This window comes from Sturnira hondurensis, unplaced genomic scaffold (assembly GCF_014824575.4).
Source record: "Sturnira hondurensis isolate 20B ecotype Veracruz unplaced genomic scaffold, ASM1482457v3 Scaffold0008782, whole genome shotgun sequence".
Lineage (NCBI taxonomy): Eukaryota > Metazoa > Chordata > Mammalia > Chiroptera > Phyllostomidae > Sturnira > Sturnira hondurensis.
Genome location: NW_028081413.1, coordinates 6,500,521 through 6,527,149, shown reverse-complemented (window position 1 = coordinate 6,527,149; position 26,629 = coordinate 6,500,521). Strand labels below are relative to the sequence as shown.

At 42.3% G+C, this 26,629-nt stretch overlaps 1 protein-coding gene across 1 annotated transcript in view; it reads left to right on the top strand.

The window, feature by feature from the left end:
- Nucleotides 1-25,272, top strand: part of FMN1 (formin 1) — a 265,054-nt gene extending 239,782 nt beyond the window's left edge. Inside the window, exons 16-17 of the mRNA XM_037056139.1 lie at nt 13,782-13,866; nt 16,556-25,272. Of these exons, the coding sequence (XP_036912034.1) occupies nt 13,782-13,866; nt 16,556-16,600 (130 nt within the window). The 3' untranslated portion in view covers nt 16,601-25,272. The remainder of the gene's footprint in view (nt 1-13,781; nt 13,867-16,555) is intronic.
- The last annotated feature ends 1,357 nt before the right edge of the window (nt 25,273-26,629 follow it).

The window sequence follows — 26,629 nt, the reverse complement described above, 5'->3', positions numbered from 1 at the left end:
TACAGGTGTGTTCCCCAGTAGCTGCCAGTGCCTGTGTCATCCCACCAAAACCTTCTCCACAGTTCAAAGGGGCCAAAGCCAGGATTTACTGGGTTGTTGACAGAGGCACACTCTCTGTTGATCATGTTTCTCCATGTATTTCAAAATAGTCACCAGAATGAAGATTTCCTGTACTTGTTAGAGAGTTTTGGGTTAACAGGTCTTTGGATTTTAGGATTTGCTCAGTGGTATTGTGATTTGGACAATGGTATTGTGAGGATGGGACAATTTGGACAATTGGCAAATTTGGACAATTTGCCCAGTGGTATTGTGATTGTGAGTCACCCCTCATCACAGTGCTGTTTAGGGAACCTTGCAGGCCTCCCCGTGGTGCACTGACCCGGAGGCCCATGGCTGCCCACAGTGGCACACAGGGCCTGCCTTTTCCCGTTCGAGCCTACTTTGACCTCCTCTCTTCAGTGATGGGTGAGACTAAGTNGACAATTTGGACAATTGGCAAATTTGGACAATTTGCCCAGTGGTATTGTGATTGTGAGTCACCCCTCATCACAGTGCTGTTTAGGGAACCTTGCAGGCCTCCCCGTGGTGCACTGACCTGGAGGCCCATGGCTGCCCACAGTGGCACACAGGGCCTGCCTTTTCCCGTTCGAGCCTACTTTGACCTCCTCTCTTCAGTGATGGGTGAGACTAAGTCTTCCTTAAAGAGATTCACATTACAGCTGGTTGTATTTCATGAACTGTATTCCCTGCAGCGCCTCCCTTTCCTTCACCTTTATCCACCACTGTTTCCAAAGCCATTGACTTTGAATGTCTTCAGTGAAGATGTGTCCATGGCCCAGGGCGTGCAGTGATTGGTGTTTGTAGATCACACAGGACTCAATGTCCCAGTTTCCTCTTTGAAGCTAGTTGCATTATAGGCAAAAACTTCTAAACTCACTTCCTTGGTCCTATTGTCTGCATTACAAAAGTGAGTGATTTATTAACAAGTATGCCTTGGTAATATTACCAGACTGTAGATTTTTCTACTTGCTAAAATGAATTGGCCATTATCTTTCAAGAGAATTTCTAATGAAGCTCACCAATAGGTGTCTGAAACAGAAGAGTAGTTTGTGAGGGCCCTTTGCCCTTTTTTAAAATACTTTTTTAGAGCAGTTTTGGGTGTATAACCAACTTGAGAGGGAAGGACAAGGGCTCCCTGTAGATGTGCTGTCCCCACACATGCACAGCCTTCCCTGTTTCAGTGTCACTCATCGGAATGGCACCTCATTAAAAAAAAAAAAAAAAGCATGAGCCTGTGTTGATGAATCATAAGCACCCGTAGTCCATAGTTTGCCTTAGGGTTCATTCTTGGTGGTTGGACAAATGTACAGTGACTTGTATCCATCATCATAACGCCATCCAGAGGATTTTCACTGCCCTAAAAATCTCTGTGCTCTGTCTATTCATTGGTGCTCCACAACCATTGATCTTTTTGTTGTCTTCATAGTTTTGTCTTTTCCACAATATTTACTCATTTTTAACACTAAAATTAACCCTACTGTTTAGAGTATAGACCCCCCCACCCTGAGCCATGATTTGACATCAGTCCAGCCACAATTGGTTGCCTCTGTGACACTTGTATTTAAAAATATGTGGCTTCGTACTTTAGAGTTATTCAGAAGTTAATAGGCTGACAGTCTTATGACAGGTTAGAAAGCTATTTGGAATGGGCAAGAGCAGATGACCAAAGGGAAAAAGAAGAAAAAAAAACAGAAGTTAATTGCTGTCACAGAATTAAGTTGGGAAGAATCTTAGGTACAATCAGATGAATCCATTTGAATTTTATTCCAGGGTTATTATAAGCAAAGGAAGTAAATGGAAATTGGAAAGTGGAGTAGGGCCAAACGCAGGAAGATCGTGTGAAATTCCAAGCAAGACCATAAAGAAAGTGAATCATCGTGAAACGTGAGGCAACTTCTGTATTTATGAACAGGAAGGAAGGAAGTGGATGTCCCAGTGCGTACTTATTCTTCCCATGTGTCAGCTCATCTGGCTCTGTCCCCACAGGTCCTACTGTGAACATTTGACAGAGACCGTTGGTCTCTCAGAAGCAGAACACATCCAGAAAGTAGCAGACAGAGAAGCATGGTGGAATGGGCCATGTCTCTGATTTTTAAACATTTGATATTTTGCTAGAGCCCAAAAGCTGTAAACTGGTGGCATTGGCTGTCAGAAAAATGGTCCTTTCAAAAAGCCTGGTCTTCTTAGTTAGTTGTCCATTTCCAAGACACCACTGGATAATTCTCTAGGAAAAAGACTTCTACTGGCTTTCGTTCTCCTGGAGACGGAGGTTGTTTCTTTGCTTCCTTTCCCCTAAAAGTTTCAATAGGTTCTGTTGAATTTCATTTTTTTATTTTTTTTATTTTTTAAAAAAGCAGAGGTGTTTGTTTGCTTTGTCCAAACGAAAACAAGTGTGAAGCCCCAATATATAAAACAGGTAAAATAAAGCTTCTCTGGTTGCAGCAGGACTGGCAGACGTCCAGGGGCTAGCGGGTCCGATGACTCTTCTCCTCTCTCTCTGAATCATCTTTGTTGAATGTTAAGGCTCTTTGTGAGACACTTTGAAAGCATTGCTCTAAAATACTGATTTTTCCAATAGTGACAAGGAGTACAAAACAGCCTACACACTCTATCTACCTCACCTGTTCAATATCTCACTTATCTCTTGATCGATTGGTCTGGTTCATTTCCTTGGGTCAAAAATGACAGCACTTTTCATACATAAACTTTATGCTAATTTCAGTATATTCTGCCCTTTGCACCACGAATCAATGAAATACTGAATGTCAGAATAAAGACACTGTACTTCTTCAGTCTTACATGACTGTGTTCTGGGTTGGTTTGATTTAGCTGCAGGCATATGAATCGAGCCCACAGAACTCCCGCAGCACGTCCAGTGTGACGTCCTCCCAAATGAAGTTTAGTCCTGGGGTCCCTAACCCTCTAGGTGGAAAGGCCTGTCACTCTTCAGAGTGCAGTGCCCTTAGCCGCCATGTGAACCTGGCTCTCCCGTTAAAGAAAAAGTAGGATTTCAAATATTATCCAGCTCTTTTCATTGTTTAGATGGGAACAATGTCTCCTGCAGCTTCTACATTCTGCATGGGAACAAAACTCCCTCCCCAGGTGCTTATCCTGTGAAGCCAAGATTACAAATCACTTCCACAGAGTAAGGGCTAAGCAGGAACATCAGAAGACGTGTCTCATCTCATACTACATCTTTCCTCAGCAGACTCTGGCAGCAATTGAATCGTACTGGGGCCCTCAGTAACTCCTTGGGGATCGTATGGGTTATAAAGAAGCTGAAAAGGCAGGGTTTCCAGAAGTCAATTTTGCCGAGGCATTTATGAATTGAGAACAGTTATTTTCTTTCTAACTCATTTGTATGTTTTTTTCCTACATATCCACTTTTGAAGGAGGTGCCGTATAACCTTTGAAATCAAGTTTAGTATCTGCCTATGAGTAATCATGAACAACTATGCATTCTAGAGCAAATATTCAGATCAGAAACAAAAGGAGAATCAATATTGTAGGCCAGCACCAATATAAGTTCACAAACAATAAAGCAAGGGGGAGATTGAGCATATGTATGTAGCTAGAAATTGTCTAATCAGTGAGTTCTTGGACCAAATGCAGAGAAGTTCTCACCTCCTAAGTGAAAGGCGCACATTTCAGATGTGAGATGAGCTGTATAAACTCTGAGTCTTAGTCTCCTCATGGGCAAAATAATGTGGATATTTTCGGGCATCCTGGAACGTATAAGTTAGCATGTATAAATATTTAGCACATTTGGGCAGCCTCATGTACCCTTTCTTTTTCTTTATTTGGGACTCAATCAGCTAATCAGTAACTGGAACTCAATTTTTTCGTGTTTTTGCTATTTCCCCCCCAAGAATAAATGAATGCAAATGCAATAGATAACGTTTCTACCAATCTAGGTATTTCCTAAACATGTATACTTGTTTAAGGTAGGGAGAAAAAAACCATCAATGCAAGTCATTCATGGGTTACTTAGATATTTGCTGACAGCTGCTTTGTGCACGGCACCGTGCTAGCTGTAGAAGNCACATTTGGGCAGCCTCATGTACCCTTTCTTTTTCTTTATTTGGGACTCAATCAGCTAATCAGTAACTGGAACTCAATTTTTTCGTGTTTTTGCTATTTCCCCCCCAAGAATAAATGAATGCAAATGCAATAGATAACGTTTCTACCAATCTAGGTATTTCCTAAACATGTATACTTGTTTAAGGTAGGGAGAAAAAAAACATCAATGCAAGTCATTCATGGGTTATTTAGATATTTGCTGACAGCTGCTTTGTGCACGGCACCGTGCTAGCTGTAGAAGCAGGGAGGAGACCACATCTACACGAGGCGTGGTCACTGTCCTAAGTGGCTCCAGTGGCTAAAAGAGACAAGACATCTGTACAGTCCTGAGGTGAAAAGTACTAAGTGCCCTAAGAGAGGCACAAAGTGCCTTTTCAGTTGGAAAAAGAGCAATTACTTCTGGCTAAGAGAGATGAAGGAAGCTTTCATGACCTTAGCAGTTAAGCTGGGAATAGAAGAATGGGAAAAATTTGAGCACGTGGAAAGGAATAAAAAAGGCGTTGAGGGAACAGTAAGAACAAGATTCAGAGGGAAGAAAAGCCATGCCCAAAGACTGGTGAGCAGTGTGCGTGGGACAAGGAGCACAGGGAGGTGAGGGGAAAGATGCGTGGCAAGTAATCTTTTTTTTTTAATTTTCACAGTGATAGTGTTGTTCAGGTGCGGCAGTATATTCCCTCTTTTAGAAGATGAAGAAATTGAGGCTCAGAGGGTTTAAGTGACTTATCTAAGGATAATGTAAAGCCAGATCTGGGTCTGTGAAGGTAAAATAGACAAGTAAACTAAGTTTAGAAAATGGGTGAGCGTTGATTCTCAGCATCAGGAATTTAAATCATGTACTATAGTTCAAAGGTCTGTGAACTACAGCCTTTGGGCAAATCCGTCTCACTACAAGTTTCTGTATATACAGTTTATTAGAACACAGCATTGCATTGCTATTCATAGGTATGTTTTTATGACGCCTTTTACACCACAACAGTAGAGGTGAGTAGTGGCAGAGACCACATAACCTGCAGATAGCCTAAAATACTTACTTTCTGACCCTTTCCAGAAAACCTACCTGAATCCTGGCCACAGTCAATGGGACTCACTGAAAGTATTCAAGAAGTGGCATTTTTAGAGTTAAGCATTACTGATCGAGACCCTGTCCCTCAGCAGGAGGGTGGGTTTGGGGGAAGCAGGTCATTTAGAAGACTTTCAGTGGTCCGGGCTCTCACCTCTGCACTGCTGGAGCATCGCAGTGGCCTTCCGGCCAACATCTCAAAGCCCAGAGAGTCCAGGCGAGTAGTGAAAATGGGTGAAGTGTGCAGGGTGTAGGAAAACCAGCTGTACCCGCACGCTGACTGAAGGGGTCGCCTGACGGCCTCGGGGCTGCGGGCACAATAGGGAGTGACAGGAAGTGCCGGGAGCCTCGAGGTCGCTGCACAGCCATGCTGCTCCGTGTTGCCGCGCCTTCCAGTTTCTAAGAGAGGCCAGAACTTGGAATTCTTACATGATATCTGTGCATCTACCAATGTTAGCCACTGAACCTAAATGTATTGAAACCCTCTGAGGTCAGCCACACAGCAGACCTCCAGTTTGCAGTCTTTGCCCACGTAAGCACCAGCACACTGATTCTGAGCAGATTGGGCACGGCCAACAACAGCGGCTGCTGTAGTTTCTTCAGCAGGCCTGTGACACCTGCCCACAGTTGTTGAAGACCATTTTCAAGAGATAGACAAGACCAACCGACTGTCAATTTCTTGTCAGGTCGAAGGAGTTTTTAAGACTTACCAATGTGTTCTGCCATTCCAGTGGTCATCACATGGCTAGATTGTCAAGACGTGTGAGCATTTGCTTTTTTATCATAGACATGATCCAAAAGAAGCTGAAAAACAGCCTTGCCCTCAAAACAGGGTATGGACACTAATGTGAAGGACATACAGAGAATCCAGTGAGAATTGCTGGTTTGAATTTTGAGGGACCAATCTTGAGTGTTGGTGATGTTATTCAGGTGACATTAAGAAAGTTTATATTATAACAGATCTTAATAGACTTGCATGTCTTCCCTATGTCCATTCTTGGTGCCCGAATGTTTACAGTTTAGAGGTTAATCACTTAGAACCATTCTTTCATTCATTTATTCAGCATTCAGTGATCACCTGCTAAATGCCAGATACTGTACAAGATGCTGAAGGAAGCAAGACATTGAAGTCATATCCCCTGCTTTTGAGGAGCTGTCATCTAGGGTACAAGGCAGGTGCCTAGAAATGGTCACAGCTCAGTAACATAAAGGGACCTTGGAGGGAGGCATCCACTCTACCCAATCAAATATACCAGTCTGCATATAATATGTGTGCCCCAGAAAGAAGTTACAAAATGTTCCACTTTATTAATAAAAATGACTGGAAATGTCCTTGAAAGCCTGAGGCAGGACCACGTGCACACTTTGTGGAGCCTCTTGTTGCAAACCCTTCACGAGAGTGGCAGTGGAGTGTGAAACCCGGGGCCCCACACGACGCCCAGGCTGCAGGCCTGGGAAGCCTCGTGGGCTCCGCATTTTTAAGAAATTCGAGTGAGCGGTGTTTTAGGAAAGTAAAGGATTTTTTTTTCAGTTTTTTTCTATAGGTCTCCATTCATTTATGGCATATATGTGTATATGCCTGCCAGCTACTATATCAAGAACTAGGGATATGGCAGTAAAAATGGTAGCTACCATCTCTACCCTCATGTACATTATTGACTAGCTGAGAATTCTGAACGTGATCATTTTCATGACCTGGTCCAATTATGTCTTAACTGCATTAAGAGAAAAATAGTTAAATAACCAATGAGTCTCATTACTTTATATTTTCAGATATATGGTATGAATTAAAAATATGATTTTAAGTGTATAAGCATAAATTTTTTAAAGAAACAAATGTTATTTGGGTTATTGGGAAAACAAGGTTAATGTGGAAAAAGTATACTTACTCCCAAGTTCAATAATTTTTTTTAAAGATTTTATTTATTTATCTTTAGAGAGGAAGGGAAGGAGAGAAGGAGACAAATATCAATGTATGGTTGCCTCTCATGCATTCCCTGCTGGGAACTGGCCCCTGCGGGGAACTTGCCTGCAACCCAGGCTTGTGCCCTGACTGGGAATCGAACCGCAATTGTGTGGCTCACAGGCCCGCGCTCAATCCACTGAGCTACACCAGCCAGGGCCCAAGTTCAATAGTTTTTGAAATTTAAATTTTATTTGTAATAATTACCTCACTGAAGCTTATAAAAGATATGAGGAAATAGATGCAAACTTTATTTTGAAATTTAAAAAAATTTCTCTTATTTGTTTGAGAAATTTTCTTCATATCTGCACCAAAGTTTAGCTTCTAGGTGGGAATTTTAGAATTGGAAAAACTGAGGTGAATTCTTTGGTTTGTTAAGTCTCAGGGAATAGCAATAAGCAGGCTTGGTTTGCTGTCAGGATGCATCTAAATAATATTACTGCAGGATAATACTTAGCTAATAGTTCCACCTGTGTAGTTTGTAGTCAGAAACTGTTGTCATGCATTCTTAAGCAGTTTCTCCATTTCTGTGATAGAAGATTCCATAATGGTCATCCTTTATACCAGGTATACTAGATATACTGGACGTTTTCATACATTAATTCATATAATCCTCATAATTATACCTCCATTTCATAGAAAAGAAACGAAAATTTACAAAAGTTGATTCCTCCAAGTCTTTAATAATGGGCAGAGTTAGAATTAGCATCAAGTCTAGCAGATGCTGAAACTACTTCCCAGCAAGCTTTCCCTTGGCCCAGTCCTGTGTGATTTTCAAGAGTGTGCCCTGTGAAAGGGAGACACAATAATTGAATGAGGCCCTGGCTGGCTAGCTGAGCTGGTTAGAGAGTCATTCGGTTATGCCAAGGTTGCAGATTCAATCCCCAGGCAGGACACATAAAAGAAACAACCAATGAATGCATAAATAACTAGAATTTTAAAAAAGTGATGTTTCCTTCTCTCTTTCTCTCCCTCCCTTCCTCCTTTCCTCTCTTTCTCTCTAAAATCAATAAGAAATAAAAGTAAACTAATAACTGAATTAGAACATTAGGAGAAGAGCAGAATGGGGTCCCTGAAGTCAGAACTGTCCTGGGGAGTCTGGGGTATGTATGACAGCCTGTAGTCTGCACAGCAGTCACTCACCAGTGGAGAACAGCCCACAGTGGGGGCGGGACCTTCGGTTGGCCCCAAGCCCCTGCCTCTGCATTGCCAACCACTGCGACACCCCTGATATCCAGGGAATGTGAAGAGTGTTAACAGGGCTGCTGGAGGGTGTGGGGCCTGGGAGAGGCAATGCTGAGCAGGAAGATGGGAGAAGACCACTCTGAAAGAAGAGACCAGAATTCACAGGTGAAAAGGAACTGCTAAAGCAAAAGGTAACCAGAAATAGATCCCTAAAAGTTAGGGGGCCCAAGGCAAAATAGTAATCCCAAACCACACCTTTGGAATGGGGGTTAAAGGGTCACTAGTAGGTGTTCTCTTTGAAAACAAATCTTGCTGGAGAGAAGCCAAGAAGAGTAGGCCTTACAAGCTGTGGCACCACTTACAGGACCCTCATCTTGGTTTGCAGATCCCTTCATAGCCAGAGTCTTCAGTGTAGTCTGACTTGGGTTCGGTCCTTTCAGTGCATTCTTTTCTCTTGTGGGGCGTAGTCACAGTTATTGCTGCAAATGGAAAACTTTAGTGGGCACCACGGTGCATACACTCAGACCTTGTCAGTGTTGAGAAATGCCTGTTCTCAGGGCAGCTTTGCAAATGCAGCTCTACTTGGGTTTTGTAAATCATTGCTCATCTTCGTCTCGTTTTTATTTCTCTTCTGATGCACAAGTCAGCATGTTGAATTCATTCTAACTAACTAGTGCATGTGGACTGGGAGATTAGATTACTAGGCATATGTTTTAAGTAAGTTGTGTAAAATTAGTTAAGTAAAGAGCTAAAGCACTGAAACACTTCTACAATATGAAGCAAGTATGTGATTAACATTGAACAGTGATTTTTATTTGAGGCCCTGGGAAAAAAAGTATGTTCTTTTAAAAAATGTTTCTATTACACTTGGCATCCAATATTATATTAGTTTCAGGTGTACAGCATAGTGATTAGTCACTTATATAACTTAGGAAGCGATCCCCCTGAAGAGTCTTACCCCCGACACCCGTTATTGCAATACTATGGACTGTGTTCCCTAAACTGATCTTTACACCCCGTGATGTTTTTGTAACTGCCATCTTGTCCCTTTGCCTTCTTCACCGAGCCCCACAGCTCCACTCCTGTCTGGTCTCTCACAGTTTATTCTCTGTATCTGTGAGTTTGTTTGTGTTTTTGTTTATTCATTTATTTTGTCTTTTAGATTCCCCATATACATGAAATTGCATGGCATTTGTGTTTCTCTGTCTGACTTATTTCATTTAGCATAATACCCCCTACATCCATCCATGTTGTCTCAAACAGTGAGATTTCATTCTTTTTTGACCAAATAACACTTATTCCATTGTACATAAATGTGCCATGTCTTCTTTACCCATTCATCTTTTTATTAGACATGTAGTTTGTTTTCATTTAAGTAATTATTGATAGGTATGTTCTTACTGCCATTTTATTAATTGTTTTCTGAAAGTTTTTGTAGTTCTCCTCTGTTCCTATTCTCTTGTTCTCCTCTGTTGTATGTTGATGGCTTTCTATCACATTGCATTTGGATTTCTTTTGTTTATTTCTTGTAGATTTCCGATTTGTCATTACAGGTCCTTCATAAATACCAAGCTATGTCTATTTTAAGTTGATGGTTACCTAAGTTTGAATATATTCTAAAATCGCTACTATTTTCACTCGCCCCTTCCACATTTGTTTTTTGTCGTGGTATTTTACTTCTTTTGTGTGTTTGTGTGCGCCCTTTCCTGTTGTAACTACACACTGATGCAGATCTTGACACTCAGTCTTCCTGCTTTGGCCTTTTAACCTGTGTCCTAGCTTTAGTTTTGGTTGATCCACTGCTTTTATGATGTTTGTCTTAGTAAGAATTTTTTTTAAAGATTTTATTTATTTATCTTTAGAGGGGAAGGGAAGGAGAGAACGAGAGAAATATCAATGTATGGTTGCCTCTCGTGAGTCCCCTGCTGGGAACTGGCCTGCAACCCAGGCATGTGCCCTGACTGGGAATCCAACTGCGATCATGTGGTTCGCAGGCCCGCGCTCAATCCACTGAGCTACACCAGCCAGGGCAAGAATTTTTTCTTTATGGTATTTTATTACTTATATTTTTTATTTTTATTCTTATTAGAGTGGTCCCTTTCATATTTCTTGTAATACTGATTTGGAGATAATGAGCTCCTTTAGTTTTTTCTTGTCTGGGAAGCTCTTTTCTCCTGGATTCTAAATGGTAGCTTTGCTGGGTAATCTTGGGTGTAGGTCCTTGCTTTTCATCAGCATGTTCACTTTTTAAAGAGTCTGTGAGTTGGCAGACTTTTGAATTTTTAATATCTTAAAAATAGTTTTCAAGAAAATTTTAAAATAAGGAAACATACAAAGAGTAACATATTGCCCACATTCACACCACCTAGAATTATCTCTTCACATTTTACCAAGTGTTCTTTAAGAGTTTTTCATAGAAAACAATGAGACATTATAGATAAAAATTTAATTGTATTTATTCTACATACTCTCTCTCAAAGCTATTCTCCCATCTTTCTAGTAATATCCTCTATCATGAAACTAATGAGTACCTTTCCAGTCTGTATGTAAGTGTAGACACATGTTTATATGTGTCTTTACACTGACATGCAGGCATCTGTGAACACTACTGTGTGTGGGTACCATTCAAAGACACACAGTGTAGCACGTTGCATGCGCAGTACAACAGAAGGGGCCATGCGTTGAGTAATTGTACCGTGCCTGGAGCTGTACTCTTTTCATCCTTCAGTGACTGTATGTAGCAGGCACTGTTGTTATCCCCCCTTTTAGGAAATCAAGGTGCACAGAGAGGTCACTTCCCCGGGGTGTAACAGCTAGTAAGTGGTGGCGCGCAGTCAGTCCCGTAGCCAGGCTCTGACCCGGGAGCACTTGACCATCGTGCTGTGTGACCTCTTCACTCCCAAGAATTCTTCACTCACAGTATCATGTTTCTGGTATCTGTAGTTGATTTTTAAATTAAATTTATTGAAGTAACATTGAGATAATAAAAGTACCTATGTTTCAAGTGTACAATTCTTTGATATATCATCTGTGTGTTATACTGTGCACTCACCACCCGAAGTCATATCTTCTTTGGCCACCATATACTTGGCCCCCTTTACCCTTTACTCTCCCACCCCCTACCCTGTAATAACCTCCACTGTTGTCTGTGTCTGTGAGTGTTGTGTTGTTTTGTTTGTCTTTCTTATCTGTTTATTTGTGCTTTCAGTTTTATATCCCGTGTATGAGCAGAATTCTATGGTTCTTAACTTTTTCTGTTCGACTAATTTTGCTTAGCATGACACCCTCAAGACCCATCCACACGGTTGCAAATGGCAGTATTTCATCTTTTCTTATGGCTGAGTAGTATTCCATTGTATATATGGGGTGGGCAAGAGTAGGTTAAGTTACCAGCTATTATTACCCAATAAGATATGAAATAGCAACAATAATTATAAGAAGAAGAAGCCAAATAAAACAAGAATAAACTCTGTGTTTTGCATACTCACAACTGTAAGCCTGCTTTTACCTGCCCTTGTATGCACCGCATCTTTATCCAGTCCCCTGTCGAAGGACACTGGTTGTTTCATGTCTTGGCCACCGTGAATAAGGCTGCCATGCGCACAGGGGTGCATATATCTTTGCAAATAAATGTTTTCAAATTTTTCAGATAGATACCCAGAAGAGGGTTTGCCAGATCATATGGTATTTCTATCCTTAACCCTTTGAGGAGCCTCCACAGTTTTCTATAGTGACTGAAAACCTGAACACACTTCTTCCATGTAGTTGCTGATAAAACACTCAACCAATAAAAGTAGATCTGTCTAGTTCATAGTTACCCCATATTCTGTTAAGTGAATATAATTTTTAAAAACCCGGTGGTTTTTAAAAACCTTGGTGGTTCAGACCTGTGAAATAGGAGTAGCAAAAGTTCCTATTTTACAGGGCCATTTTGAGAAATAAGCGGTTTAATTCAAATAAAGCAGGAGCAAGCACCCAGTAAGTGTTAGCTATTACTTACTATTAGCGTCCATCCATTACCCTGCGGAGTCTAATTGTTGGGTTTCCAGTGTTCATTACTGCACGTATCACTGCAATGAAAGCCCCATGTCTGTGTATAAAAGTTTCTTTGGGTATCTCCCTGGAAGAGAAATTGATGGCTCACAGGGGATGCACAGTTGCAGTCTTTCTCGATTTTGCCAAAGCCAGCTGTACCAATTTACACTCCCTAGTGCAGTTTCTCGGTTCCCGTTTCGTCACACCCTCAGGCACAGGTGGTATGTCGGACTCCCATTCTCCCCTGTCCCCAGCCTCTGGCACTGCCAACCCACTTTCTGTCTCTGGATTTGCCTATTCTGGACAGTTCCTATAAATGGGATCATATAATATGTGGACTTTTGTAACTGGCTGCTTCCACGTAATGTTTTTGAGGTGCACCCACTTTGTAGCGTGAATCAGCATTTCATTCCTTTTTATGGGCCAGCAACAGCTCATTATGTGGATACACCACATATTGTGTCCATATTTGAGCTGATGGAAATTTGAGTTGTTTCTACTCTCGGCTATTTGAATAATGCTTCTATAAACATTCATATGCAAATTTTTATGAACATATAGTTTTACTCTCTTGCTTATCCATATATTTACATACCTAGTAGTGGGATCGTGGCATCATATGGTATCTCTGTTTAACACTTGGAGAAACTGCCAAACTGACCGCACCACTCTACATTCCCACGAGCAGCATGTCAGGGTTCCCATTTCTCCAAGTCTCGGCCTCCAGCCCTTGGTTGGTTTTGTCCTTTTTGATTCTCGCCATTTTAGCGAGTGTAAAAGGTACCTGTCTCATGGTTCAGATTTGCATCTCCTTGATGACTTATGATATTGAGCCTTTTTTCATGTGCTTGTTGGCCATTTGTACGTCTTCTTTGAGACATGTCTATTCAAATCCTTTACCTATTTTTTAATTGGGTAATTTGTTCTTTGGGTTGTAAGAGGTCTTCATGTATTGGGAATACAAGTCCTCTCTCTGTCAGACTGCGTCCATGTCGTCTTCTGAGAGGAGGGATCACAAGTCAGATCGCTATTGTCCTTGAAGTGTCCTTGTGGGCAATAAGGTGACCGAATCTAGCTTTCTGTAGATTAGAAGCTCGTGTGTTGGTCAGAAAAACACAGACTTTCCACAGGCGTCTAGGTGCGCCTCTCAGCCAGCAAAGGTAATGAATTCACTTTTGAAAGCACGGAAGATGCACCTTCACACCTAATTAGAGCTTGAATTTAATCGTGAAAAGCACTGAAAGCATTCCTTCCATTTCCAAACTGTTGATTGGTTAACTCAGCTTCTGGATTTGGATTGCTGTTTACCCTGGCCTCTTCCTTTTTCTCTTTCTCCTTCTCTTCTTTCTCCCCTTTCTCTTCCGTCTCTCCCATCCCCACTCTCTCTTTCAATTTCAGATTGAAAATGGCCCAGGAATCCGTCAGCAAGTTGACATCAGAGAAGAAAGTGGAGACAAAGAAAATCAATCCCTCGGCCAGTCTGGTAAGATGCATTATTCAACATAACCTCAAGATTTTTCATTGTAAGTGGGGTGCACCCAGGAGTGTATCTGAATTTCAAGGCTAAAACTCAGGGCCGTAGGAGGTAGTATCCAGATTCTCAGCTCCCCTCCCAGAGCAGTGTATGGTAAAAAAAGAATATAGGGGAGGAGGGAGTGAGGAACAAAACACAGCTTCATGTGTTTGCCCACCAAATTCAACAAACATCACTTCCTGATAAAGCAAACTGAGTCACTAGATGTCACACCCTGTGGCACAGCCCCCCCCCCCCCCCCGCCCTGCATCTCTGCACCTTGCTCCTGAAATGTTTCAGCATTTCATCCTCATCAGTTTCTTCTCCCTTTTAAAGAAATGGGCAAGGCTTATCCTCTTTTGGTAGTTGGGAAAACTGAGATGCAGAAAGATACAGCCTACATAGTATCACTACAGAGATGTGTAACAAAAACCAGGACCACACTCTGGGCTGCAGAAGTCTCTCCCTGTCCCAGAAACCAGCCGTCTGCTCAGGCTTCCTAGCTGTGAGGACAAGCCATCCGCCACTGCCACGTTTTCAGGGTGGAACACGGTAAATCTCCACCGGTTTGTTACAATAGTCAGAAGGGCTAAATGGTTACAAACCCAAGGTGTCAGAGTTCAAATCCCAGCTCAGACACTTACTCCTTGTGAAACCTGAGTGAGGTTATTTTGCTTCTCCATCTTTTGTGAAAAGAGGGAAGTAATATTACCTTTGCTTCAGGGTTATTTTAAGGAAGCTGAGAAGAGATATGTGAAGTGCCTAGCATGCAGTAAGAGCTCCATCGATGTTAGTTCTTTTCCTTGTGATCATGAATCTCTGCAGCTTTGGCTGGCACTGCAGTGAGTGGTAAGTGGGAGTGTCACTCTCCTCACTTTGATTTTCAGTCCCTGCCTTCCCTGTGCCCTGATCTCCTACTGCTACTGAATGTTGTCCCTTTGTGTCACAAGTGCTTTTTGCCAGCTGCTTCAAATCCTTTGACAGTCTAAGTGGAGCATACGTTATAAAGTGATATTACTCCCAGTGGTTGACTGTGGCGTCTCTCATAACAGCCCCACCAGCAGCTAAATGAATGTTGAGTGAGGTGCACAGGTAAGAAATGAGAAGTTGGGGCCGTACAGCGTGGTCAGGAGAAGCAGTGGTCAGGATGCCGAGCCCCTGCCTGAGCGGACACACCCTCCTGGCCCACTGACACCATCATCGTCGCACTCATTGGTGTGATTTCTATAGGCAGCGAGCTCAGCCCTGATTTTTATCTCCCTTCTTCATGGGCCTCTACCTTTTCCCCCAAGCATCTTATTTGGGCCTCCATCCTAACTTTCCCAGCCATACCTTGTGTCCAGTGGCAAAGGAAATGGACTCTGCTCTACAGACCTGCGGTTTGCAAATGGTGTGCTGCCACAATTGTTAAAACATGCACTACCTGACCAGTCAGGGCTCTGACCTCTTTTCCCTTAGGATGGCAACTGAGAAAATGACAGCAGCCACCACAACAATAGCCATGGGCTACAAGTGAATCAAAGTGATACCTATTTTCGTCAGATCAGCAAAAAATATATTTTGGGGTGTGCCATGGACTTTAGTACTTTGTGTGTGTGTGCCACGGGAATGAAAAGGGTTGGAAATCGCGGCTGTAGACAAAAGGGCAACAGTACTTTTCTTGTATAAGTGACCTTCACTATGAGCAAGCTCCCAGTTGTGGTCCTCAGCTTAGAGTTGTTTTGTTGTTTATTTTCGTAGAAATTAGGGAAGAGCTTGTAAACTGATTCCTGACTAAATTTCTCAAGTCAGGGATGGGATTCGAACTCGGGAAAGGCATTTAGAATCATCAGCTTTTACATTTACATCTAGGCCAACATAGTAACTCACTGTAGCATCGGCACCTCCCAGGTCACAGGCCGCCGAGAATCCATTCTCAAAGTGGTTCTCTCTGCATCTGCTCCTTCCCAAGGAGTGCGCTTCTCCCGTTTCATCTTTAGCCTTCTATTTTCCCACTGCCAGGGCAGACACACCCATCACTGTGTTTATTCTGTTTATTTCTCCAAAGTCCTGGAAACAGTGAGGCTCCGTGTTTCTGTGTGGCGCGCTCTCGTTCTTTCCATCCTGCCAGTAGACTGCCATGTTCTCCCCATCAGAAGGCGGGCCCTGGGGAGGAAACTCAGGAGGGCAGAGCAGAGCGTGCAGGGCGAAGCTGGAGCTCCCGCCACTCTGAGTAGATGAAATCAGGTTGCCTTCCAGGTTGACTTTTCCTACCTGGACTCCCTAGAAACTATTTAGAAACTATTTCTTGAGCATTCCCTAAGTCCATTCGTGAGCCAAAATGAGATATGGGAGGAGCCTATGAGTAATGCTACAAAGCTAGGACTTTTGTCACAGAACAACAGCCTGAAGTGGTAAAGGTCAGGGTTACCAATGGATACACTTGGCGTACTAGTTGGTTATTAATTTTGTTTGTTTGTTGGAGAGCAAGAGTGATAGGTTCGAAGGGGCAGATAATGGAGGGTTTCAGGAAAGAAGGGTAAAGATGGTCTTTTTTCTACAGAATATATATAGTGCAACTCCAGAATTGTAGACCAAAATTTGAGAAGCCTATCAAAATTTGAGGAAGATGAAAAATCAAAAAAAGGAATAATAAACTCATTTCCTTCCTCAACTACAGAAAGAAAGACTGCGTCAGAAGGAAGCCAGCGTGGCCACCAACTGAACATCGATGTGAGAACACCCACGGCAAGACTGGGCACCTTGCTTTTACCCTTTGCAACACCAGCACTGCAGGAGCTTCTGGGGAGATATGTCACTAAACGCTTCTCTTGCCCATCTGTCTGCAAGGGCATCTGCAGTGGGAACCCTGTGTTCTCCAAGAAGTCCCTGGTGAAGCCACAGAAGCCATAAAACGCTGCTTAAGGAAACGTTGCAGGAGTATTGATCATTGTTTCTTATAGAGGCCCAAAGTCGACTTTGCTGTAAGACCAGAACAGATACCAAGGTTTTCCAAGGTTGTTTTTTTTTAAGCAGAGATTTCAAGCTTTCTAACCTACTCTTTATATATGTAAATTTGTGAGAGAAGAAAAGGATGTTTTATGACTGTTGGCTTGAAGGAGTTCAAGCCTTTACACAATGCTTGTTTGATTATTGATCTTAATTTTGATCCCATTGCATCAAGATTTTGAAGTGTCTTTCTGGCCAAAATTGTTGAAATTTACCAAAACTATTTTTAAAGAGCTCCAAGACTATGTATTTCCTAGATGAGAAAAATGGTTATTTTGTGGTGGTTGTTGCTCATATTATGGAAAGGAGAGAAATGGAATTGTAGATGGTGGAGAAGGGGTTAAATAACTACAGACTCATCCTGGAGAACAGATTATGACACGGGCCATCAGCCATTACGCAAGACCTAGTCCTTTGTTTTTGCATCAATTAATTGTGGTTTCCTGGACTGGCAGGGGTTCTCACCCCCAAAGTCTAGAAGAGATGGTGATCCCTGAGGAGGAAGACACGCGACCCAGTAGCAGAGTACATTTCTCATTTCAGATCATTCATGAAACATAGGCAATGTCATGTTGACATGCACCTGAGCTGCGCATCCTGCTCTGGGACTGTGTGCGGCAGGATCTTTCCCACTCACCCCAGGAGGCTGTTTCTAGGCAAGATGGCCAGTGTTACTTGAAGCTTTTTATCATGACCTTGACTGAAAGGCATGTGATGTAGGGTGAAGCAGGGGGCTGAAAAATTAAGGTTAGAGAAGTTCTTCACATTCAAATGCAAACAAGGTGATGACATTAATCTTAATCTTGGAGTGGAATGTCATATAAATGCAGCTTTTTCTGACCCTGGGAGCTGGCATGACCACTGCCCCTGAGTCACAAGAGAAATGAATCCATCTTGGGAGGGGTGAAAAGAGAGGACTTGGGGTGAGTTGATAATAGGATCAAAGAACATCAGGTTTGGGCCTTGAAGGGACAGGGGTCAGAGCTTCTTCCTCCAGTTGGTGGAGAACAGTCTAGACATGAGCAACAACCTTAAAACCCGTCCCAGTCCAGCTGCTGTTGCCCCAGGATCTCCCCAGAAGCTCTCGACTTGCCAGGTGCCTGGGTTTCTGCCCAGGACATGCCTGCCAGTCGTCAGCCTCCTCAGGGACCCATAATAGACCCAGCTAATGGAAGCAGTACCGTGTCCTCAATATAATGCCCACCTCAGGAAGCAAGAATGCACGGTCAGGATCAAACCAAGTCTCCAAAGCCATATTCAAGCAGGTGCTAACCACCTTTTCTAACAATTCAAAAGAAAGGAATATGGTAACATAGTTGGGCTGCCTTTTTTTCTTCCAAGTCAAAATAAAAGGATGAGACACACAAAATAGAAAAGGAAACTGACATGACTGCAAGAAGCTCCTTGTGAGCAACAAGCTTTTCATACTGTTTTCTTGTATCGTGTCTTCTTCCCTTTCACTTAACTATGTAGAAAACCTGAGGAATCCATCAGGGTAAACAAATTCCACTCGCAGCCCTCCTGGGCTCTGTGGCATGCCCCTGGCATTACCATGCAAGAGAGAAGAACCTGTATTGCCCACGCCTTGGGAATCAACTCTGAGTTCAGTGAGACCAGCAGAGGTTGAGATCCACACAGGTCCTTACAGATGTGATGGGAGAAACCAGCTTCCGGTGGCTCTGGGCAGGAGCTCTCAGCATCACTGCCGTTATACTTCAGGTCTAGAAGTAGGACGCTCATAAGAAAATCACTGAAGATGAGCAGGACTGTCACTTCGGCCACATAACCCTGCAAGAACATGCTCTCAGGGACCCAGTGCTGAAGAGGAATGATTGGAAACATTGAGTTTGAGGGTCAGGCAAATGCGGCCCGAGGTGGGGGCTTCATCCCCCTAGACAGGCCAGAAATTGGCAGTAAAGTACTCATTTCTAAAGAGCAAAGTTTGCCTGGCTGTGTTGAAGACAGTGATTTTGGAATATTAGTCAAATGCAGTATGTTAGTGCAGTGAGACACCAGGATCCCCATTATTTTCACCCTGCTTGAATCCTATGTTATGTGTCTGGCTGCCCCCTCCTTCATGCACACTCACTGCACTGTTGACACCACCGTCAGTTCCAGCTTCAGTGATTAACAAGTAAAGGCTCACAAGAATTTGTTCAAGGTAGCCATCTAAAACAACCTTGAGGCCTTTAGAATGTCCCCTCTAAAACACAGTTGAGATGGTGTTTAAATACAACCGGTGTCTCTCAATGTTGCTGGAGAGGGAGTAGTTGAAGTTCCGCTGAGCAGCTTGAGCGGTTCGGGCAAACAGGATTTAAGGGGCGGTTCTAAGTCTCCCTCCCCAGAACAGGAGGGAGAGTGGCCGGCAGTGCTCCTCTGTTTGACCGCTCACACCTGACTTACTAGTCAGACTCCGAGAAACCTTTACTTATCATGATATTATCTCTTCCAAGATTCATTAAATCCGAGGGCACAGGTGGACAGCAGTTCAGATTCTTTCATAAGTAATTGGTATCATCATCAAGCACACAAGTATATTATATATTAAACCAGAGCATAATATAAATGTATTATGGGAAAAAATCAGGGCTGTGAGTTATCAAAATTCAGGTTATAAGGAGGTGTGCTGTGTGGCTCTTGACCCAGGAAGAGAAGCTTACCAAGGGGAGGAAAAAGGCACAAGTGTGGTCAAGCAGAAACTGGTGATGGTGAATCGCCAGCCGTCACAGGTGTTGGCCTCGCTGCCCAACAGCTGCCTTTTGAATTCTTGAGCTGATGCCCATGGTGCCCCTTCTAATGCTCACTGCAACTGCCTAGGGCTTACATATGGCAGAAGAAGTTCTGAAATCTGAGAAGTGGGGTAAGGAAAACTAGTGGTGCTGTTACACCTGAAATGTGGCCTAAACAAACTAGCAAGGTGGTCGTGGAACTGGACGTCAGATTGGATGCAGTCTCCGCCCTGCTGCCCTCTGAGTAAGGACAGTGGAAACTACACACCTGCTGAGCCTCCCTTAGCGCCCTCTTTGTCCGTAAGTACCGTAAGGAAAGGCGTTTCCTAAATAAAAGCTCAGATGCTGCTGGTGGAGCAACTGCAGAAGCTGAAAGAAGGAGTAGAATTCTTTGGTGGCATTGGAGACCTCCACAGAGATGGCCATCAGTACGGCTCTTCCATGGACCAGGACTGGACGTAGCACAAGAGATATAAGTATTTTCACACTTTTCTTTATAGATTACACTGCCTGCAATGCAGAGTTTGTACTGTAATTATTCTTGCTTTCTTGAGTGTTAGGTCTCCTCATTTCTGTTTCTCCTTCTCCCTTGCCTGGTGTCATCAATGCAGACCCGTGCCAACAGCCACCCAGCCAACAGTGGCCGATCCACTGGTCTGCAGGCCCACCAGTCTGTGTGTGAAGGGGAATTAGCAGTGCAGACTGCAGTGTGTTCCCCAGGCACCAGACTTTCATTTTGGCAGACTTTAACTCTTCACTCCCTGATATCCCAAATCGGCCTATTTTGTCATATCTCCCTTCCCCCAAACAAAGGAAAAACCAGTTTGGGGATTTCTGTGTCAAAGAGAGGGAAGAAATCCCCCAAAATACAGCTTTTTATCTCCAAATATCAAATATACAATTTTATAAAGTAGTTTAAATTTTCTTTAGGGATTGTTTGGAAAAACTATGTGATAGATATGACCTTCATTTTTCTTTGATCCTGCCTGTTCTAATCAGAAAAAAAAAGTGAAAAGAAAGAAAGAGAAAGAAAAAAAAGGCCAAGAGCTGGAAGGGAAAGTAAAAAACACTAGCAGATTTGCTAACCTACAAATTAATGTATTAATTCCTGGCTCACACAATAAAAATGGACACACTGTGAAATCCAGTGAGCTCATTTTTTAAAAAGCCACATACAAGAAGTGGCACTTTATAGTAGGAGAAGTTTAGATAGACCATTAAAAAAATTTTTTTCTGGGTTTCCTTAAGAGCAGTTTATAAATTTGTGGAACATGCAGAAGACCACCACTATCACATTTCGCATATTAGGTAGTATACCTTGACGAACAATACCGTTGAAGAGAGGGTTGAACAAAGATGTGAGCTTTCATTCATGGCAGCTACTTTGTCATCATAAAGAAATCGTCAACATAAGAGAAGCCAGTCTATGTGGCCAGGCTAATAGGATCTGTACTGGGAAAGTAGGAATCATTTTTAGCTGCTCTACATGTAAGTGACTTGCTGGATATAGTTCCACTTTCCATCTCTAGAGAGAAACACCACCACTGCTTGGCTCCTTCTCTGTCACTGAGGGAGAAGTCACATAAAGAAAAGCACCTTCAAAACCAGGCTTCAGCATATCTGGCTCCTTTAGACTCAAACAGCAGTATTTATCACTCTGTTAGCAATTGAACCCAGGCATAACTAGTCTCCATGACATAGCTGTACGTTACTGAGAAGCCCATTTTTTCATTTCTGCACACCCACCGGTTGCTGACACCTTGTTAGAAGCACTGTTAGCTTCACAATCTTCATTTCCCTCCCAAGGAGTGGGCAGTCCCTCCTCTCGATCAATGCTTTGCCGGGCCGTAGTGAATTCAAAAGTCTTAACATATCCAACTTGAAGCCAATTCAGCAGTCTTGTTTGTTTCAAAACTTTAATCAAGACTGTGATATGAACTTAGCGTTTAGGAAATGTGTGTGGTGAACAACTTACTTGGACATGTAAAGAGGCGAAAGCAGCAGCTAGCCCACTCTGCCTCTTAAGTGTCCTGCAACTTCTGCCAACGAAGAAGATCAGGGAGGCAAACCCAGCCTCACTGAGTAGGTGGGCCGTCCTCAAATGGAGCTTATCGGGTTCCCTGGCCCTCTACCCCAGCCTCTCCTGACCTCCCTGGTGGTAGACACAGGGCCTTTTCCTTCTCCTGCCTCCCCTCTCTGGTACGATGATTCACTTCGAACAATAGCTCAAGTGAACTTCCCTTTACTGCATATTATATCTATGAAGTACTCGTTTGTGAATTATTTTGCTCCATTCTGTGGTCTGAAGAAGACTGATTTACCTCAATTTTTATATGAAAGGGGTATCTAAGGTCATTAATTTATTCTTCATTCCTCTACATTCCATCTAGGTTTATATAATTTTCTATTTTTTTAATAAATCTTCCCTGAATACTAAGACTCTCTAGTCTGCCTCTTTTTCTAAGAGCTGATCCAGATACTTCTGTGAACTATTTCTTTTATGTTTTATGTGCATTTCCATTGCATGGGGCTAGCAAATGCAAATGAACCGATAGTTTCCAGTAGAAATGCCCCTCCAGAGACTTTGGCATTCTTCTCCATGGAGTAAACAACCTTCTACCAGACCCAGTCTGTTTTGTAGGCTGAACATTTCCTGAAATTCTACCTGTGCAGAAGAGCTCCCTGTCTTTGAAACTATATAATGTCTAAGAAGAGAATGAGTATTTCTCCCCATATATATTATACTTAGCACATTGAATAAGAAATCAAGTGTTTTCAAGTGCGCATCATAGTAGTCTGTCAACATCTCTAGGAGAGTTGTACCTACTTTCCTGTATTGTTCTCTTTCAGGGCTTACTTAATTCTTGTGTCTTGGAACAACTGTATTTTTGTGTATTCGTTCAGTCAGCGTTCCAGAACACAAGGCTAGTCCCATCTGGCCCTGAGTATACAGGGAAGTTACTCTCTACCTCCCTACGACATGGATGATAGGTGTGTTCAGGAATGGACATCTCTCTGAGAACTCTTGGGATGAACTTTGAATTCCAGGTTTCTTTCTGTGAAATATATAAACATGGGCCAATAATATACAAAAATTATATGACCCTTTCTAATAAGAGGCCAAAAGGAGATTGAAAAATCTTTATATGTTAGATGGGCTGAAGGAAACTCTAGAGAGCTATTTTTTCCTTTCTTCTTGGCAATTTGTCTCTAGCTATAATCTTGTTTCTTTGCTTCTGACCACCAAGACATAAAGAAGGTGGTCTCAGCTCACTGACCTTAAATTCTGCACAATCCTCCAAAAACACCCATTTCCCTTAGAAACAAGGCCACGAGTGAGGGGAAGTCTAGCGGCAGTTCTGCCTACCCAGGATGACACACACAGCATCTTGAGGTCTACCAGAGAAGAAGGTCTAGTCCAAGTCATCGGTTTTATGGTTCTGCAATTCTTCAGTTTCTCCAAACAAATAATATCACTCTACTGTTAGTAGAATGTATAATCTTCAAAGAACATAAGCATTTATTAAAAGGACTTCTTTAAAAAAACAATCTGAGAGACTCCTAAAATGGCAAAAACTTTTAAAATTAGAACTTGAATAACTTTTAAGACTCTCTAGACAGCACATGTCATTGACTCACTGTAGTCTTTTCCTTCATTGCATTTTAATTTAGATTACTGTGGGAAGCGGCACACTTCTCTGGGGTTTGATTTAGGGAATCGTGCTTTGGCCTGGAAAATCAAGGCTAGCCTGCATGCCTAGAACCTAAGTGAAATCAGTTAGCATCTTAATAGGAATCAGGCCTAACCAATGTAAATCATCTCAAGTCCTTTGAGGTCTCATTTTCTTAGTGACACCCTGGACCTTGGACACTGCTTTCCTAAAATGTATTGGATCCCTGAAGATATGTGTCTTAATTCTGTCTTGTGAGATCACAAGCCATGAGATGAGGGAGAACAGGTAACCGAGAAGAAGGAAAATCTGAACGAGGACAAGGCCCACTGTTTGGCTGATATGCTGCTTTGTTAGGGAGCTGGTGATTTTTGGCATCGATGTATCATGGACAGCCTCTCTGTGGAAACACAAGGAACCTGTCTTAGGCAAATGGGAGTGCCCGGTATCATATTGGTCAGTGCCTGACAACGTGCTGGGAAAGCAGGTACCCTAGTGAAACTGGTGCACTTGCTGAAATAGTGCCAGTCAATTTCAGATTTATTTCCATGGGGCTGGCGGTCCAGGGACCTTCCTCTGTTCTCTGTGCTCGCCCAAACGTTGTTTTGGCATCTCGACTCATTCGTTTCCTCCTTTCAATACGTCTACTTTGGCCTCCCCTTCCCTTACACCCCACCCCTATTTTTTCTCACTTTACCGTTTCTCCAGGACCCAGCTCTCTTTACCCCCCTGCCTCACAGACAGCCGAGTGTCTCCCTGAGCCCGCACTCCCTCCTCTCACACCCTGTGCTCCATTTCCCAGGCCTTTGGACAGGGCGCTCTGCTGTCTCCGAGTGAGACTCACCACTGTGACGGCCTCTTGTTAATGTCAGCATCACCTCATCACTTAGGCAAAGAGGGGAAAATCCATAAAAGAGATGGAAAATACATTTCTCTCTCATTTTATTCTACTTTATTTTAGGAAGGTTGAGGGGAGGGTTATTCTCGTCCTTCTCGATTTCTCACAGATTTTATTTTAAAACTGTCTACCTGGCACCATTCTTTTGATAAACTATAAATCAGTCCAGGTCACCGGCTATGGTGCATAAGACTACATTTTTGAAGCTCAAATAATTTTTCTATGCCACAGGACACATTGACTTAAATTCTGGGCAAACATTTTGACTCATAGGCTTGTTATTGCCACTCCATTCTAACAACAACTCCTGATTCAAACATCTACATGAATCTGGATCAAGACATTGACAATTTATGGTTGTTTTCAGATCAACAGTGGGTAAAGAGATCTGTTAACAGATCAAAAGGGGGTAAAGAGAAAGTATAAGCATGTCCCAAATAGTCAAACATTGGACCTGGAAAAATGTTGGCCTTTCTGTTTCATTAAGTATATTAAACCAATCTGTCGAGGTCATTCCAAAGGGCTTTCAGCAACAATGGAGGCAGTTTGAGAAGGGAGAAGGCACTTTAAAGACATGAAACCTTACATTCCATGGTCTTGGATATTTTTAATGTAATAAGCTAATTGGATTCAGGTATTTTTTCCTTTTAAATTAAAAAAAATATGTATTTCTAATTTGCATGTTTAATTTTGTCAATGCTGAAAATGCTCATTCGTTGAATTTGTAAATGTCATTTGCAACCAAATGAAGTATTTATTTTTAAAAAGAAGAGGTGAAGGAACCAATATTGACTGTACATAATGCAAATATGTGTGTGCATGTATATACATATTTTTTCCTCCATGACACTACTCGGTTACGACATCAAGTGTATTTTTGTACATAGTATATATTGGTTAGAAAATGTAGATTGTCTACTCAAAGAATTCTATCTCCGTGATAGATTATATTTATTCTAATCTATTGATACCTCTGTTAATTTGTTTTAAGAGATAGAACTCTATTTTTTTGGAATTTGAAGAGAACTGCATTCATGGCTTCCAACTGGAAATATGCTAAGGGTATTTTAATAAATCGTGGTTTCATGTCTGTCTGGCGTGCAGTGCCGATTTGTTTTCAGGAGGCATTTTGGAAAGCATCCCAATGGTACGCTAATATGGAGAAACCAGTCACTTCCACCTTTCACTGCTGCCCAAGCTTAGCATTACTACTGAGCTGCAAGAGCTGGGTCTCAGGAAGTCTGTCATTCACATTTCCTTCTTTCTGCCCTGTTTGTCCCACCAACAGTGGCCAACCTGCCTAGGCAGTCAAGGCTAACACCAAACAGATATCCTCAGCCAGGCATTGTCTCAGCCTGACTGACCCCAAAGCAACCCGAACACGTATTGCCCAAGATGGGGTGAGTAGGGGAAAAACCACAGGGATTGGTGACTTCAACTTGTGGGTTGGTAAACAATATACTAGGGAAACAGAACAGAAATACAGTTGAATCATTTTCTAGCGCTCAACACAAGGTACCAATTCTTTTTGAGCAATGATGACACCTGCAGGTATTTACAAACAAAAAATTAAATACTTCCAAAAAAATTAAATACTTCCAGTAGAATACACTTATGTTTAAATAGGTGTGATTATTTTGTAGTTTATTCATTTGTTCAATGTTCCTGAATGCCATGTACTCGAGTTCTGGAAGTTTGCTGCAATAACGCCCCTGAGTGCGTACTTGTTTAATGAACAGACATAATTATTATCCAGGGAGGCATTTTATCACTAGAAAACCTTCTAAATTATAGAATCATAGAGGTTCCAAAACCTTTAAACACTGAATAAAGTTGATTTCATGAAGTAAAAACTACTGAAGTTCAAGGGACTTGCTGAAAGTCACACTTAGTGAACACAACAAAACTAGGATCCAAGTCCTTTGACCGTAAGGCAAAGGCCTTCCCACTGCTCAACTCATTTGAAACAATAAGCTGTTCTCCTCTTCAAAATACTCCTTTATGGAGAAACATTCTAGAGTTGTTGATTGAAAATATGTGTCCCCATTCTCCTAAGGGTTTGTAGAAACTATTATTAAAGTTGTGTTCTAAATTAGAGCACCTAGGAGAAGTAGAGGCCTGTGTATCGCAAAGACATGAGGGATATACCAGCCCGCCTTAGGAAAACTCTCCTCTCTGGTTTAGCTAACATTTACTCTCCTTTGCTGAGCATAGTGATACCTGTTGAATTTGTAAGTATACATTTTTGCCTATTCTTTAAATAACCTGTGTATGCTGGTGGTTCAACTAACAGGCCATAAATTCCTGAGGCTACATATTCTACTTCAGACTCTAGCTACCCACTTTCCCCCTGGCTGTGATATATTCATGGAAATAAAAAAAAAACTTTAGAGTTGGCCCACCTGCGCTGGCCCTGCCTACAGGGTTGCCTGCATTGCAAAGGTGCC